The 16,289-nt window shown below is 35.7% G+C and overlaps 1 protein-coding gene across 1 annotated transcript; it reads right to left on the bottom strand.

The window, feature by feature from the left end:
• Window positions 1-2,481: 2,481 nt before the first annotated feature.
• LOC118279346 (uncharacterized) lies at window positions 2,482-3,684 on the bottom strand. The gene is made up of 2 exons (XM_035599014.2): window positions 3,524-3,684; window positions 2,482-2,909 (listed from the first exon to the last, which is right to left on the bottom strand). The coding sequence occupies exons 1-2, from the start codon at window positions 3,603-3,605 to the stop codon at window positions 2,533-2,535; spliced, it is 459 nt and encodes a 152-aa protein (XP_035454907.2). The 5' UTR covers window positions 3,606-3,684; the 3' UTR covers window positions 2,482-2,532.
• Window positions 3,685-16,289: the final 12,605 nt, after the last annotated feature.

The raw sequence follows: 16,289 nt of genomic DNA, 5'->3' as shown, positions 1-16,289 counted from the left end.
ACGAATTTTGATGAAATTTAGTATAGATATAGGATAGGGTATTAGATATCTTTGATGATAGGTCTTTTTATCTGACAGAAGAGCAAGCGAAGCCGGTTGTAGAAGCTAGTTAACAGTAGAATTCAAAAGGTTTGGAACCGATACTGAAATCAGGTAGCAACCCAAAAAAAGGTTTGTAATGAATAGAAAAAGTCAATAGAAGACAGGTGTGACTCCGTCAATAGTAACGTAACAAGATTTGGACTTGAGGTAATTTCCCGAAGCGTTGCCTAAAGGGTGGAACATTTACTGTGTCATTCAAATGAGTGTGTCAAGGAAGAAACCCGGGAACCGATTTCCAGCCTTTCAATTTGGTTTCGTTTACACCGAAGTCTATGATTTATTTAAGGTATTTTTAAGATGTAAATATTTTAGTCTCAGTTATTATTATTATTTAGTTACTATGACTTATTTACTAATTAGTATAGTTTGTAAGAACTTCACACTAACTAATTAGTATAGTTTTACTTATAAAGTATATAAGTACCTGGTACATACATAACTTCACGCCTGTCCACAAACAAAACAGGGTATAAGCTGACAAATTACTAATCCGGACAATTTATATTCTACCCTATGGTTATTTCGTGCACAATCTTAATACAACACTGTAGGTCGTTTTTTGAGTGGCAGAGATCTTCAGAAATTCACATTTATAATTTCGGTGTGACCGGCAGATATTAACGGATATTCATACGTAACGACTACGCTGTATAGCAGAAATCCTCTAACCTTTTTGCCTTTTAACCCTTTTTGACCTCTCACAGGTCAATGTAATAATGCTTTTAGTATTATGAAAACGTGACCGGTGGTATAAATAAAAAATAAATTGTTCTGCTTTCATGCTTCACTGTACGTGCGTCATTTGACGAATGCATGCATCCTTCAAATGTATTTTTATTTTACACTAGCTTTTGCCCGCGACTTCGTTCGCGTGGAGTAGTGACTTCCGGCAAATTTTTGGTTTTAACCACATAGTTCCCGATCTCGCGGGATCTCTTCAAAAATGAGATGTGGAAGTTATTCCAGGGAACTCTTCAAAAATCAACATAATGAGCTCTGCGTTTGAATTTAATAGATGTATACTCACTTAGGGCATTGAAAAAATAGTTTAAAAACGGACTTAAACTAAAGAAATAATATAATCTTTCCGAACTTAAGATGAAAACTAACTTAAAACTAAAGAAAGCTACGAATTACGAATTTATAACAATTAAAAAAGAAATTATATTACAACCTATCCTCTATGCTATAATAACCAAGCTTAAACTAAATAATTTAAAAGAAACGACGAAATCTAATCTAATTAATTTATAAATTAGACTTACAATTTTATTAAACAAACTAACTACAGTAACTACTAATAATCGATATCAAACTAAACCTACGTTAAATAGTTTAACCAGAAAACCAGGAAAACCCAACTAATAAAATTATTAATTGACAAATACAACGAAACCAATTTAGAATATACGAAACAGCAGGACCACTATTGTTCAATTTCGTACTTATGTTTAGTACGAAATTGAATAAATTTATTTTTTATTTTTTGATTTTTGATTTTTGAAATAAAAATCCTATGTCCTTTCTAAGGTTCTAAACTATATCTGTACCAAATTTCAACCAAATCCGTCAAATAGTTGCGGAGATTATTGGTATAAGCATAGAATAGTGTTCGACGTGATTCTTTAATTTGACATAACTTTTTTATTTATGAACCGATTGACATGAAACAAACACTAAATGAAAATTAAAGCATACCACAGTATATTTGTGAAAACTGCATCCAACTCGGATCAGCCGTTTCTGAGATTAGCGCGCATAGACAAACAGACAAACAGACAAAAAAAAAGTTAATTACATTTTTGGGTTCGACATCGACATAACAATAACCCCGGCTATTTTTTTTATTTTTATTTTCAATGTACAGACAGCACTTTTCTACGATTTTATTATATGTATAGATATAGATTTAATGGGTCGACGTTTGGCCGCTATCTCGCCTGATGGTAAGTGATGATGCGGCATCCGATGGAGCACGTTTATATAAGACACCATAAGCAACCTATGTATTCACTCGGGCTTTGAAGACACCCAGGTTATACCCATCAGGAAACACAGACTCCGGCAAGGAGTTCCATTCCCTAGCAGTTTGCACAAGGAAGCTTGAAGCGAAGCGCTATTGTTGCTTGCGGCTCCGCTCGCCGGGATTACGGACTTTGTGATAAATAAAAATAAAGCTACTCCTTAGTACATCAGCTACCTGCCAATAAGAGTCCCATCAAAATCGGTCCAGCTATTTCAGAGATTATCGGGAACAGACAGAAGGAATTTTTTTTTTACAAAATCTATGTCACTTTCTTGAAGGTGATATAATATATATTTTAAATTGATCCAGTAATTTTGGGACACATTCAATGCAGTAAAAATAAACAAAACAAACATGTTTCATTTTTATTAGGTACAATTACTTATTAATTATCACTACATTTGTCAGTTTTGTATAGGTATTTCGATTACATATGCGTCCACACGATCGTCAATCTCGATAATGGAATGATTCTTCGACATCTTCCATTTCGTTGGGATTCGTATTGGGAAGACTGCAACATTATCCATTCTTCTGTACATCACACATGGGCCGAATCTTAGAAATTCAGAATCACCAGTACATCTTAAAACACAATGGTTTATATAGGTTTCTCCGTTGTTCGCACACACGGGATAGTGGACTCGCGGGCAGTCGCAGGTTGTCATGTTTTCAATGTCGACCAGATTAATGGCCTCCTGGTCTATCTGATATGGATCAACAAGCCCCATTTCTCCCTTAAGTTCACTATAGCTTGCACCTTTGGCGTAGTGGTGGATGCCTGTCGGAAAAAGTATGTGTTAACTGTTTACATTTGTCACGCTTTTATGATATAACTAACAAACCCGGCGAACTCTGTTTCGCCACCAATATTAAACTTTTCCTGAATTTTCTTTACTATAAACCTCACGGAGCCCGAGACCTTTCCAACGAATGCAAAACCATGGAAATCGGTTCGTACGTTCTGGAGTGATAGCGTTAGGAAGAAAAACCCAACTTATCTTTATATTATAGATAAAATCTAAGAGTCTAAATTAATACATATTTCTAATTGTTGCATCATCAGTTGGCAAGCCATACTTACTAATCACACTAACATTGTAAATGGAAAAGTTTGTCTATTTGGATGTTTGAATATTTGTCCTCCAATCACGCTGAAACTACTGAACGGATTTTGATGAAAGTTGGTATAGAGACAGGGTATGAGCGGATTTTAGTGATAAGATACTTTTTATCCCACGGGGACGCGGGCAAAGCCTCTGACAGAACCTATTGGTCTGTTTTAACTGTTTGTTTATCCGTTTCCAAGGCAAAACTTAGGATTTTTATATAGAAAATCCAAGGATTTCTACAATTACCATGATGATAAGAAGTAGTTAATGTTAGAATACTTACTTATAATAACAAAAACGATCCAAGTGACAGCTACAGTAAGTAATTTGCATGATGCCAATTTCCTAAGTAATTGTAGTATCATAGTGTATGTGTTTTACCAAACGACAACCGTAACCGAGATGCGAGAGTCTAAAGAGAAAAATTGTATTTCGGTAATTAATAATTAATGGCTTTATCGTCCATAAATGTTATCGACTGAACAGTTGGCGTTGTGGCTGGGCAACTGGCTGCCGTGCAATGTGTAGCAGGTTAATATTCCCGCACGGAACAACTCTTTGTTTGAACGACAATTAGTTGTTCTGTTTCTGGATGTAATGTGTATGTGAAATTGTTGTATGTTAGTATACGCACCCATGACACAGGAGAAAACCTCATTATTTTTAACTTAAATATTTCCTTCTTAAACGGGTTCCGACAGTAAAAGTGGGTTTGGTTAGTTAAATTAGTTTCTGTTCAGTTTTTTTACAGTTAAATTCATCATCATCATCATCAGCCTATAAGTAACCACTGCTGATCAAAGGCCTCTTTTCGCACGGAGAAGGTTTAAGCATTAATCACCACGCTTGCTCAATGCCGGTTGGCGATTAAACTTATAATAAGAATTTATAAGTCCAGGTGTTTTCACGATGTTTTCCTTCACAGTTTGTTAGTGGCATCTAAATAATCTTAGAAAGTACATAATATAACTCGGAAAATATTATATAGTTATTTGCCGTTTGTAGATTTTGAACCCGCACTCTCATGCATGAGAAACGGGCATCCAAAACCTCCGGGCCACCACGACATGTTAGGTTAGTTTTACTGTTTTAATATACCTCTTTTTTTGAGGGGGAAAATCATCCAATGATTTCTCCCGCCTTGGGCGAGGCGAGAGGGAGTGTCAGACTCTTACTGACTAAAAACCACCCCGTTCCTTCTCCTGGTTTTTTTTTTTTTTTAAAAAAACGTTGCCCCACATTAGGATTTTCTCCTGTGTCGTGGGTGCGTTTACAAACATACAATTTCACATGCACATGACACCCAGACCCGAAACAACGATATGTGGATCACACAAAGAGTTGCTCCGTGCGGGAATCGAACCCGCTACCCGTTGCACGGCAGCCAGTTGCCCAGCCACCGCGCCAACCGTGCAGTCGGCTTTTCAAGCCGGAACCCTGGTAAACCCGCTAGGTAGTCCGCAGATCCGCTTATTATTGTACCTAACAGATCCATGCTTACTTCATCTATTATTATCGGACCTGACCTTTTATTTTACGCACCAAGATAGTTCTCACGATCCCTATTGGTTAATTTAGTTTCCCTAGGCCTAGACTGTTGTTATCTTTCTTTAGGAAATTATTAATAGTTTTATGTATGTATATTTATCTTCATTTCACTCGTAGTTTTATTGTAACTTTCGTGAGACATACTAAATTAATTATTATGTTATCGACTTACTCACGTAAATGTTTGACGAGGAACTCGACTAGTTTCAAGCCATGCTAGAGGCTCATATTAATGAGTCGCCAGTAGCAGCGCGACAATCGCCGCGTCGTGTGTCGCGGAATGCTGCTCATGAATATGAGCCTCTAGCATGGCTTGATACTAGTCGAGTTCCTCGTCAAACATTTACGTTAGTAAGTCGATAACATAATAATTAATCACTCGTAATTTGTCCATTTTCTTATTATCTACCTATAACTTTTATTGTACTTATTGATTCATTCTCAGAGGTTCTGTGGATAGATGTATTAAACTATAGGTTTCTGAATTGTTGTTCCATAAGAAATAAACTTATTGAACCAAAAAATGTGACGGGAAAATCTCATAACTGGTCTAAAGAAGCTTCTGCCCGCGGCTTTGCTTGCGTGCTTAGTTAGCCGATGTATTATTCCAGACCATAATCTATCTAATCAGTGACTGAATCACAAATATACACACAAACACACACTTAAGATAAGATACCATTTGTATAATAAGCGGCGTGACTCTTAAAACACTTTTAATCCTATACAAGAATTCACACCCCTACCACAGACTCTCAGCATAATTTAAGCAAAACATGTCAATGTTTGACCTGTGCTCCTACAAATAATGTCGTCGACCTATCACATTAGCACTTCTTACGCTCTTTCCAGGCCATTGGCTATCATTGAACAGGAAAAACGGAAAGTAACAGAGAGGCCAAATGAAAAATGTATATAAAAGCCTTTTTGACTGTCTCGTTGGCCGAGTGGTTACAAGTGCGACTGCCGGGCAAGGGGTCTCGGGTTCGATTCCCGGATCGGGCGAAGAAATGCTGGCCTTTTTTCGGGTTTTCGAAAATTTCTCAGTTGAAATGTGCCCGGTATATGGCAATAGGCTCACTACCTATGGGACTTACAACATAAAATTATAAAATGTGGGTGTACCTGCACATTGGCATTATGTGCCATAATGTGCACCTCTGCCTAAACCATCGGGAATTATAGGCGTTAAAAAAAAAACTTTTTATGCTTTCACAGGCACTCGTTCATAGAAAAGAGTTGGCCAGGAAACGTCATGACAAAAACTTGGAACAATTAATAAAATGGAGGAATAAAATGGGAATGCAACGAGAGCGAATAAAAAACTTTCCTCGCCTGATGTTCATAACTCATTCTAAACCGGGCACACACTAGCACCCTTGAGAGAACTGAACAGACCTTCGGGGAAAACTGCAATGGTGGTACAAGTCATAGACGGCTTTATAGAGGTAAACGAGCTAGTACAATATGGTAAATGACATTTTTTTTATTTTAATGTCCGTATAAAACAAAGTCAAGTCACTTGCTCTGTCCCTATGTCCGTTTAATTTTGTGTGCTTAAATCTTTATAACTACGCAACGAATTTTGATGCGGTTTTTTTACTATTATTATTTTTAGTATGGAGACCATTTCATAATTTGGTTTGAAAAATAGCTTAAAACCTTTATCAAGCTTTCATCTTTATTCTATCTAAACAACTAGATTTAGATTTCAGCCATGATCATCCCACTGCAAGGCCTCCCTACGCTCCTTTTACTCCTCTCTGTTTAAAGCTTTTGAATGTTAAGATATATATATATATATATATATATGTTTAACATATATATATATATATATATATATATATATATATATATGTAATAGTTGGCAAACGAGCAAACGAATCACCTGATGGTAAGCGATCAGCGCTGCCCATGGACACCCGCAACACCAGAGGCCTTTTAAAAAAGGAGTATGCTCGTTTCTTGAAGGTTTGAAGGTCGTATCGGTTCGGAAATACCGCCGACGCTCATTCTACAGTTTTGCTGTGCGAGGCAGAAGGCAGTTGTAGCCTGCCAACCATCTATAATTCTATATGATGATTGGCAGGCTACAACTGTGCGATATACCTACACAATGATTTTTTTAATCGGAAATTATTTCCTAATCTCCATCTCATCCGCTATCCTCTTTCACTTCAAACTCTTCATATTATAGCCCCACACATGTCATAACTAGGTCACTAGCTATATATAAATCACGAGACAGTTTCCGTCCTTGTGTCAACATTATCAAATGAAATAATAAGCACAATGCTTACCGGGAGAAAGATAAGGGTATTTCCCAAGGGACTCAAGGAATTAACGATTGAATGAAATATAAGTCTTATGTCCAAGGGTTATGGTTTGTCTAACTAATATTATAAATGCGAAAATGACGTGAAACAACGCTTGCATTGTATTTCGTTGTGTGAGTGAGGTTACTGGAGGCCCAATTCCCCCCTACCCAATCTTCCCAACCCCCGATTCCCGAACCTTTAAATTCCTTACTCCCAAAACGCCGGCAACGCACTTGTAACGCCTCTGGTGTTTCAAGTGTCCATGGGCGACGGCGATTGCTTACCATCAGGTGATACGTCTGCTCGTTTATCGGCGTGATTCATAAAAAAAATGTGTGTATGCTTATTACTCAATCACGTCAAAATGGTTAAAAGAATCAGGATGTAATTTGGAACGGCAGCAAAAAGAGCTCGAAACTTTTAGCCAATGATTACTTGGTTATTGGCTATTAGGTACTTTTTACTCTACGGAAATGCGGGTGAAACCGCTGGCAGAAACTAGTTTTAATCTATTAATAAGTTATTTGTCACTCTTACACATATGATTATCTATCTACTAGTGGTTGCCTAGTGGTTGAAATTCAACCAAATACGATTTAATTTACAATACCACTTAACATACGTTCAAGGATAATTTTTATTTAACTCAAACTCAAACAAACTCTTTTATAAAACTCTATTCATATGAGACGTCAATATCATCGCAAACGATTTTGACGTTTTGTCAAATACGATCAGATACTATGCATGTGTGTGTAATATTTTATTTATTAATTTAATGTACTTTATAAGCATTATTTTTGAAAAATATTAGCGTCCTTCACTTCTCCTACACATAAACTATAAGTGTACCAAATTTTATGCTCCTACGTCCGCGCAATTTTCGTAAATAGCGGTCCAAAGTTTTTGCATCACGTATTAATATATAGATTTAAGTGGATATGGCATTAATGGAGTGAAGTGGTAATGGGTGGGACATATGGCCCGAAAAATAAATCGTAGTGCAATCTGCTAGAGTGCAAATCGTGGCAATAAAAGCGACCTGTTAGTAGACCGCAGATGACATGGAAAGATGACATCAAGTAGGTGGTGGGACTAAATGGGATGCTAATAGTCCAAAATAGGACGAAATGAAAAGAAATGAACGAGACTTAAGACGAGAGAAAGGACTTAAGACGTCGATAATGATATAGCAACGTCACGCCTTTTATCCCAAGGGGTGGGCAGAGGTGCACATTACGGCACTTAATATGATGATGATGTATATTCATTATACATCATATTAATGTAATTAACTTTGTTTTTTTTATAATGAACTTTAAGATCAAGATAGCAAAGTCCTAAATTATTTAATTTAAATGCTATCTTTTGTTAAAAATCTTATTTAACTCGAATATCTTGAAGATAAAATTCTTTCTAGCGCAGAGACGCGAGATCTAATTAAAGAATTCATTGGATTCTGCGATATAAGCTGATTGCTATTGCACACAAGATGGAGTTTTATATATAAATGCTGAGCTGTTTCAAATAATATAAGATTTGTAACAGTTCAAATGGAATGACGTATAATTTATAAACTTCGATGACTTATTCTTACACTATGTGAAATGTGACTTAAATTACACTATGTGACTTATTCTTACACGTTGAAAATTTTGGATTGATCAAACTGGTTTAACTGGATTGAATGAAGAAATTAAGTACTGTTTATTTGATATGTCCAGTAAAAAATTCAAGGTGATAATATACATTGCAAGCGACCTTGAACCGTATTGTATATAAGTATTATGTCATAAGTTTGTATATAAAAGTCGCCTTTTTAATTTTTTACACAGAGGTTTAAATGATATTTTTTTCATGTTAATGTGTATCATTTCTTGCATTCAATAAACATCAGTGTGATTTCGAAGTATAATAGGTATTAACTATGTATTGGCCTCGATCCTGGAATATCATGAATTGAAACCAAACGCCATAAAAAACTTATTACTATTTTTACGATTGCAATGAATAGTAAAATGGCTAGACCAATTAATACACGATTTAGAAGTTTATAGACTCGTAAAGTATGGTATTTCAAATTATTCCATTTCCTTTGTAATGATCCATTAAAATGATAAACCACTAGTTTCTCTCAACCGTGAGACAAAAAGTAGTCTATGTATTATACAGATGGGGCCCAGTAAGAGTACCTAGCGGACTACCAAGCGGTTTTACCGGGACTCCAGCTCGAAAAGTAGGAGTAACGGAGTGGTTTTTAGTCAGTAAGTCTGATACTCCCTTTCACCTCGCCCAAGACGGGAGAAGTCATTGGACGATTTTCCCCCCTTAAAAAAAGTCTATGTTTTATAACCACATTATAATCTACCCCTGTTCCAATTTTCATTCCGATACCTTCAGCCGGTTTGTCTTCATTGAGTAAAGCACAAACTTTCGCATTTATAATATTAGTAGATATTAATTAGTAAGATTCTGGTTCTAAGAAAATTTGCCCAAAGATCAAGATCACAATACTTCAGAAATCATCCCGAGTTTAAACCAAAGTGTTCATCCTACAAATTAATCACACCGCTAGGGCCGATTACCAAGTTTTAATGTATGAAAATCCCCTTATATTAATTTCCGTCTTATCCCTTATCTACTGGCCAATCTTATACTTGTTAAACTTGACATGACATTCGTCCCATCAACCGTTGGTCTATCTAAAACTTAGTACATTAATCTCTTCGGAGTCGATTCAAATTTATCTTTGTTTTACCAAGTTTCCAAAATAAATTTAGCCCCCTCCATTGGCAATGTGAAATACCCCAATTTACGGTATACGTACAGACTTGCGACTTTTGTTGCGGAAGACTTTTTAGAAGTGGTTTTTTTTTTATTTTTCACTTACAATGTACCTACTTGTGTATGAGTGTATGTGTGTGAAGTGAGATCTTCCAAATATCTTTTAAGCAGATATCTTCAACCAATTGAGCTGATTTTTTTATAATTATACGTTAAGTTTACATGAACTGTGAACACAAAGGCTATAAGCTTTAAAAAAAATATTAATTTTAGAAGGTAAGTTCATCAACTGGTTCAGTGGTTTTATTTTTAGTTATTCTTCTAAGTATGTTTTACTTTAACTTTAGAATAATTGGCTGACCGGGTTTGTTTTAAAACTTTGCTAGATTATTTTGTCATTAACGTTGACACTTTTTTCCAATATTTTTTTTGTACAACATAATTACTTATTATCTTATTGAGATACTCACGTAACTGTTTGACGAGGAACTCGACTAGTTTCAAGCCATGCTAGAGGCTCATATTCATAAGCAGCATTCCGCGACACACGACGTGGCGACTGTCACGCTGCTACTGTAAGTGTATGTGTGTGTTATGTGAGTAAGCCAATAACATAATAATTATTGGTTTATTTATTTTATTTCCACACAGGTAACATTATTATAAACTAAGCCCCACAAAACCGTTGTAATAATTTGACTGTGGGGTCGCTGAATCTCTAAGTTTCCTAATAAATATAGGTACATATTTAATTAAGTTAGTATATCTCACGAATATTATAATACTTTTTATTACAGCATAATATTTTAGCCTCTCGTCTGACCACCCCCTATTCTGGCGTTTTAACTTAAAAATTGACAAGTTCATGAAATATGATATCCAAGATTTCCTTCTGTCGTTAATGCTTTCATTATAAATTACTTTTTCTCGAGTTTTATACGATTCATTTCTTCAGTATTCTGTCATCTGTTAAGTGGCAAGTTTTGAATTGATGATTTTTATGTTAGACGGAGATCGGAACAAACTGGGGTAAACTAATCAAGTTATTATTATTTTGTTTCGGAAACTGTATTTTTTTCATAGAAAGTCTTTTGGAATACCAATTTATTGAGGTTAGTGTTACAATTAAATTAAAAAAAATTGTATAATAATTTTTGTTAGATATATTTAAGTAGTTTTGGCATGTTTTTTGACTTTCGACTAATTTCAAGCCGCACTAGAGGCTCATATTCGTAAGCAACCTATCGCAACACAGTCGCTGACTGTCCCGAAGCTACATTACAATTATTTATCAAACAGTTACGGGAGTAAGACAAAAGACATAGCTCTTAATTAAAATCTAAAATGTAATCTGATTAATATTTAATTACGATTCTTCTATTAAAATTATAATTATGTAGGTATTGTGAAAGTTACACCACCTTTATTGCTTTAGCATTGTCGGTTCTAAAATAAAACTATCGAAAACTAACTATGGACTTATATAGTTTGACACCGGCAAAGTTTTATGCCATTACGAAGTTGGTCGTTGCCGGGTCTCAACATTTGCTCCTGTTTTCCAAATCATTGGAATTCTATTTAAAAGTTGCAGAGTTTAAAAGTAGACTAAGAGTTTCTGGAATTTTCCGCCAAACTCAATGGAAGCCACACTTAAATTATTTATAATTGTATTAAATAAAGACGCCTTTACGGTCAGTTATTGTAGACATAAGAATAGCTAGTTTGAATGGAACCGTCGGTATAGGTAGTATGCATTAAAGGCTCATGCTTGTTGATGAAGCGAAAGAGGTATGTAAGATTTGCTCAATAGTGGATACTTATTAGTTGTTGATGTGATGGGATTATAAAATTACTTCAACTATACACAAAACGTAATGGTGCTTTTTTTGAGAGGAGAACATAATCCAATGACTTCTCCCGCCTTGGACGAGGGTAGAAAAAGTGTCACTGTTATTGACTAAAAACCACTCAGTTTCTGCTTCTGCTTTTCGAGCCGGAGCCCCGATAACCTGCTAGGTAGTCCGCAGCTCCGGGTCGGCATAAGCCCTACTGGGCCCCATCTGTGGTGTTTTGATGGCTCATTGAGTACGTAACGTTATGCGTGATGTATACAGCGATGGATACTCTAATTTACATAAATCTCGATCCAACGCACTAATACCACATCCATATTTTCGTGTAATATATGTGTATCCGTGGAGGGAAGCTAGTAAGTAATAATGCTCAAACTGGCTCCTAGTGTACACTAGGCAAAGTTTCAAGCGAGTATTATTACATCTCACTTGTACCAGACTTTGGATATGACTACTATTTACCAACTACTTTGTTATAAAACTTCTAACATTTTGTGTTTTGAAGTATTTTTACACATTTTATTTTACCTATCGTGAGACATACTAAATTAATTATTATATTATCGGATTACTCACATAACTGTTTGACGAGGAATTCAACTAGTTTCTAGTCATGCTAAAGATCAGCAGTGAGTACGCCAATAACATAATATTTAATTTTAATACATTTTTGAAACTAACTATGAAAGCAAATAAAATCTGAATGACATACACTTTTCATTTATGTATCAGCTTGATACTTAGTTGGTTCGTATAGATACTAATACTTGCGTCTAAGTTTAACAAACACCTTTCTAAAAAAGTCACATCAAAATAGATTGACCCATTCGCGAAACAATTACGGACAAACATACATAAATAAGTACAGATCAAACTGCAAAATCATTTTTGAAGTCGGTTAAACGTGAAACTTTCGTCAAAAAGCGGCATCAGAGGCATAGTGACTAAATTATAAATTAATGTATGGTTGAAATTGGACGTCCACGCCACTCTTTCGTCTCTATAAGTTATAATGCAATGAAATTCATCCAACGTTTCAACTTTGATAATGATATGCACTCCAATTCGTTATTCCACACGTTTACCAACTTCGTTTGGACGGTAGGAATTTTGTTATATACGTACCTACTTACCTAATGTTTACTACATAGGGATAGTGACATGTGTGGTGAAAACTTGAAAATTTAAAGAGTCCACCTCTGCATACTCCTAGGGAATTTAAAACGCCATTCTATCTACATATGTTATAAAAAATTGACTTTTTTGAGGGGAGAAAATCATTCAATGTATTCTCCCGCCTAGGGTGAGGTGAGAGGGAGTGTCAGACTCTTAGTGAATGAAAACCATCCCATTCCTACATTTGCTCTTCGAACCGGAGCCTCAGTAACCCATTAGAAAGTCTGCAGCTCCAAGTCGGGCATAAAAGTAGCCTACGTGTTATTCCAACACATAATGTATATCTGTTTAGATTTAATCCCAATCCCTTCAGCCGTTTTGACGTGATTAACTAACATACAAACAAGCACACAAATTTTCGCATTTATAAGTACGAAGATTTCACAGACATAACGACATTAATGTCAAGTAGTACAATATCCAATCAGACGGTAAATGAATTACGATACTGAATTGATTTAATACCAAACACTGATCTAATTCCGCGGGGAGTGACAACTACGAAGGATTGATGCGGTATTTAATTCCATGGCTTAAGTAACTACGTAGCTTATTAGAACTTGAGACGGGATATTTACCATGTTTATCCATTTTTATGAGTTTCCAATATTTCGGCACTGTTGCAAGCGCCATGATCACGGATGAACTGGAGTAAATGCAGGTGGATGTTTAAGAGCAGACAAAATAAATATCCCTTCTAATGTTAGTGTTAGTGACCATGTCAGTTTAAAAACTTATGCATAGCTTATGCCAGCATATCTGAACCTTTTGAATAACGATTTGCAACCCACCAATAATACGTAGAGATTGGAATTATGTAAATGGGGCTCATAGTCCAGGAGTTGATTGTCATGGGCTTTTAATGTTCAAATCAATGTCCCTGGAGCTGCGGATGACCTAATGGGTTACCGGGGCTCCAGCTCAAAGCAGGATAGGAACGGGTTAACATTTAATCAGTAAGAGTCTGACACTCTCTCTCTCTCTCTCTCTCTCGCCTCACCCAAGGAATTCAAGAGATGATTTTCCCTCTCAAACGAAAAAGAGGCATACCATACCTGTATCATACTTTAAACCGAAACATCTGTATAAGTGTATACAAACAGTATAATACGGGTCTGGGGTTCCATTCCCGGGTCGGGCAAAATATTACTGGGCCTTTTTTGATATTTCTAAAAAAAATGTCAATAGTAGCACGGAGTCTAAAATAATGCCTAATAAATATATGGCTATTTAAATGGGTATTACATGTGAGAAAATAACGCAAATGTACGTATATTGTATAGCGGCATTGTCGTAATATGAACCTCTGCCTAACCCTTCGGGGAGAAAAGGCGTGACGTTGCATGCATGTACCAAAATACCTTTTGGCAACCCATGACAAACAAAATTAGTCAAGCAACGTTCATATAAAACAAGTTGATCATCTTAATGTAACCCAAGCCTTTATTAAATTCAGGGACACCGAAGTAGCCAATTCTTCGAGAATCTATACGCCAGCAAAATTCCTTATCACATGTCTAACATACATTACAGTCTCTGTTCGCTGGGTCGGTTTGCGCAAATTCAGCGGTATAGTTAATGCCTCAAGGGATTTCATTTAGCAAATTATAGACGCTTGAATTGTGGGGGCTTTATAATAATTCTATGGAGCATAGAGTGTGTTTCGGCGTTACTTTGTTCACGATCGTATTGATATTGTTTTATTAAATTAATGGTTGGTGACGCGTTTTGGTATGTGTTCGTGAATTTGTTTTAGAATGAATTGAATGTGCGTTAGTAAGGACTTTGTAGGTGTTGAATTTAATACCTAAATGTGGAAGACAATGGACCTCTACCCAGCTCAGCAGCAATAGGTGAACCTAGGTTTAAAGAACCAGAATAAATTGAGAATTTTCAAATCGGAGATGATTATTTTATTTCTTGTAAAATAATCGTAACATATTATTATTAGACAGACTTTCTGTTTAACCATAATCCTAATAAAGTCACTTGTAGCTTTGGTGCCATTATTTTTAAAACAATAGTCCTCGATAACAAATGACTAAAACTAGGTTATTGAAATTTAATTATCCTTTTAATTTTCAGATACCAATGGCCAACCATCTTAGGGTTTAACGAAGGTTTACTTAGCGAGAGGTTTAGGTACCTCTCAAGATCTTTACACAAGTAAGTTTGTTTATAAGATGCGTGATATAGATGGCTACTATCGATAAATCACATACTCGAGCTGCGCATCTTCCTCGCACAGCTCCATAGCTAAGTGGAAACAGTCACATAGTATACCAGCTTAGCTATTAGTTAGCATAGCTGCACAGCACATTTTTGGTGGAAAAACACTCTAAGTCTCACATAGAATTTCATGAAAACGGGCATAAGCATAAGTATTTCAAAAGGATCATTGAAGCTCAATAAGACAATTTATTAAAACGTCCATTCTCTGAAAGTTCATCGGAGCATACTTCGATTAATACGGCGGTATGCCGTTAAATATTATTCAGAGTAACAGACAATGTCTGGAAGTGCGTCTTCGCCGATTAATTCGCCGGGCACCCACTATTAGTCACCGTCATTCTCTGATCGACGATGGTTTACGACGCAACGGATTGTGTTGTACTATCATTTGTTATGTTAGCAATTCGTGTTTTTGTCTTGTTTATTTTAATTTAAATTGTTTTTAGTTCTAATTTTATTTATAGACTAGCTTTTGCTTTGCTTGTTGGTGGGATTGGAGGTTGATTTACAAAAAGTAATGATGCACACCGTTTTTATTGCTCACAAATACCATTGCTATTATTTTAGCACTCTGCGTTAAAAAATTCAAATTGACTAAAAGCTATAAATGCATGGTAGACAAATATAATTGGAGTGTCTTTTTACAATATTGAAATAGCCGCTTTTTACAACATACATATGAATATACACACGATAAATACACCCAAATCACATTTTAGCTGTCTGTCTGTTTGTTTGTTCCATATAATCTCTGAAATGGCTGTACCGATTTTGACGGGATTTTTTGTAATAAAATCAAAAACACGAATGCATACATAACATACAGTTAAAAGTCGTTATACATACAGTTAAATTGCAACCAATATCTAGAACTAAGTAAACTTAAAATTAAACATTGTATCAACTTATTACGTATGTTTAACGTAAAACAAAATTGTATTCCAGTATCTTTTTTAAAACAAAACACCAACTTTTATGGCTGAATCATTGGATTAGTCTGGCACTGAGACTCTATTGGCCAGTCCTGACTCAGTTTGCACCCTGTTAGTATGTGCTAATTGCATTTCTGTTGTAAAACCAATCCACAAGCTGTCGCGAGCCATACCGATCGAAAAAGCTTTGGATACAAATTCAAAAA

This window comes from Spodoptera frugiperda, chromosome 14 (assembly GCF_023101765.2).
Source record: "Spodoptera frugiperda isolate SF20-4 chromosome 14, AGI-APGP_CSIRO_Sfru_2.0, whole genome shotgun sequence".
NCBI classification, from domain to species: domain Eukaryota; kingdom Metazoa; phylum Arthropoda; class Insecta; order Lepidoptera; family Noctuidae; genus Spodoptera; species Spodoptera frugiperda.
This window is presented reverse-complemented; position numbering and strand designations above follow the sequence as displayed.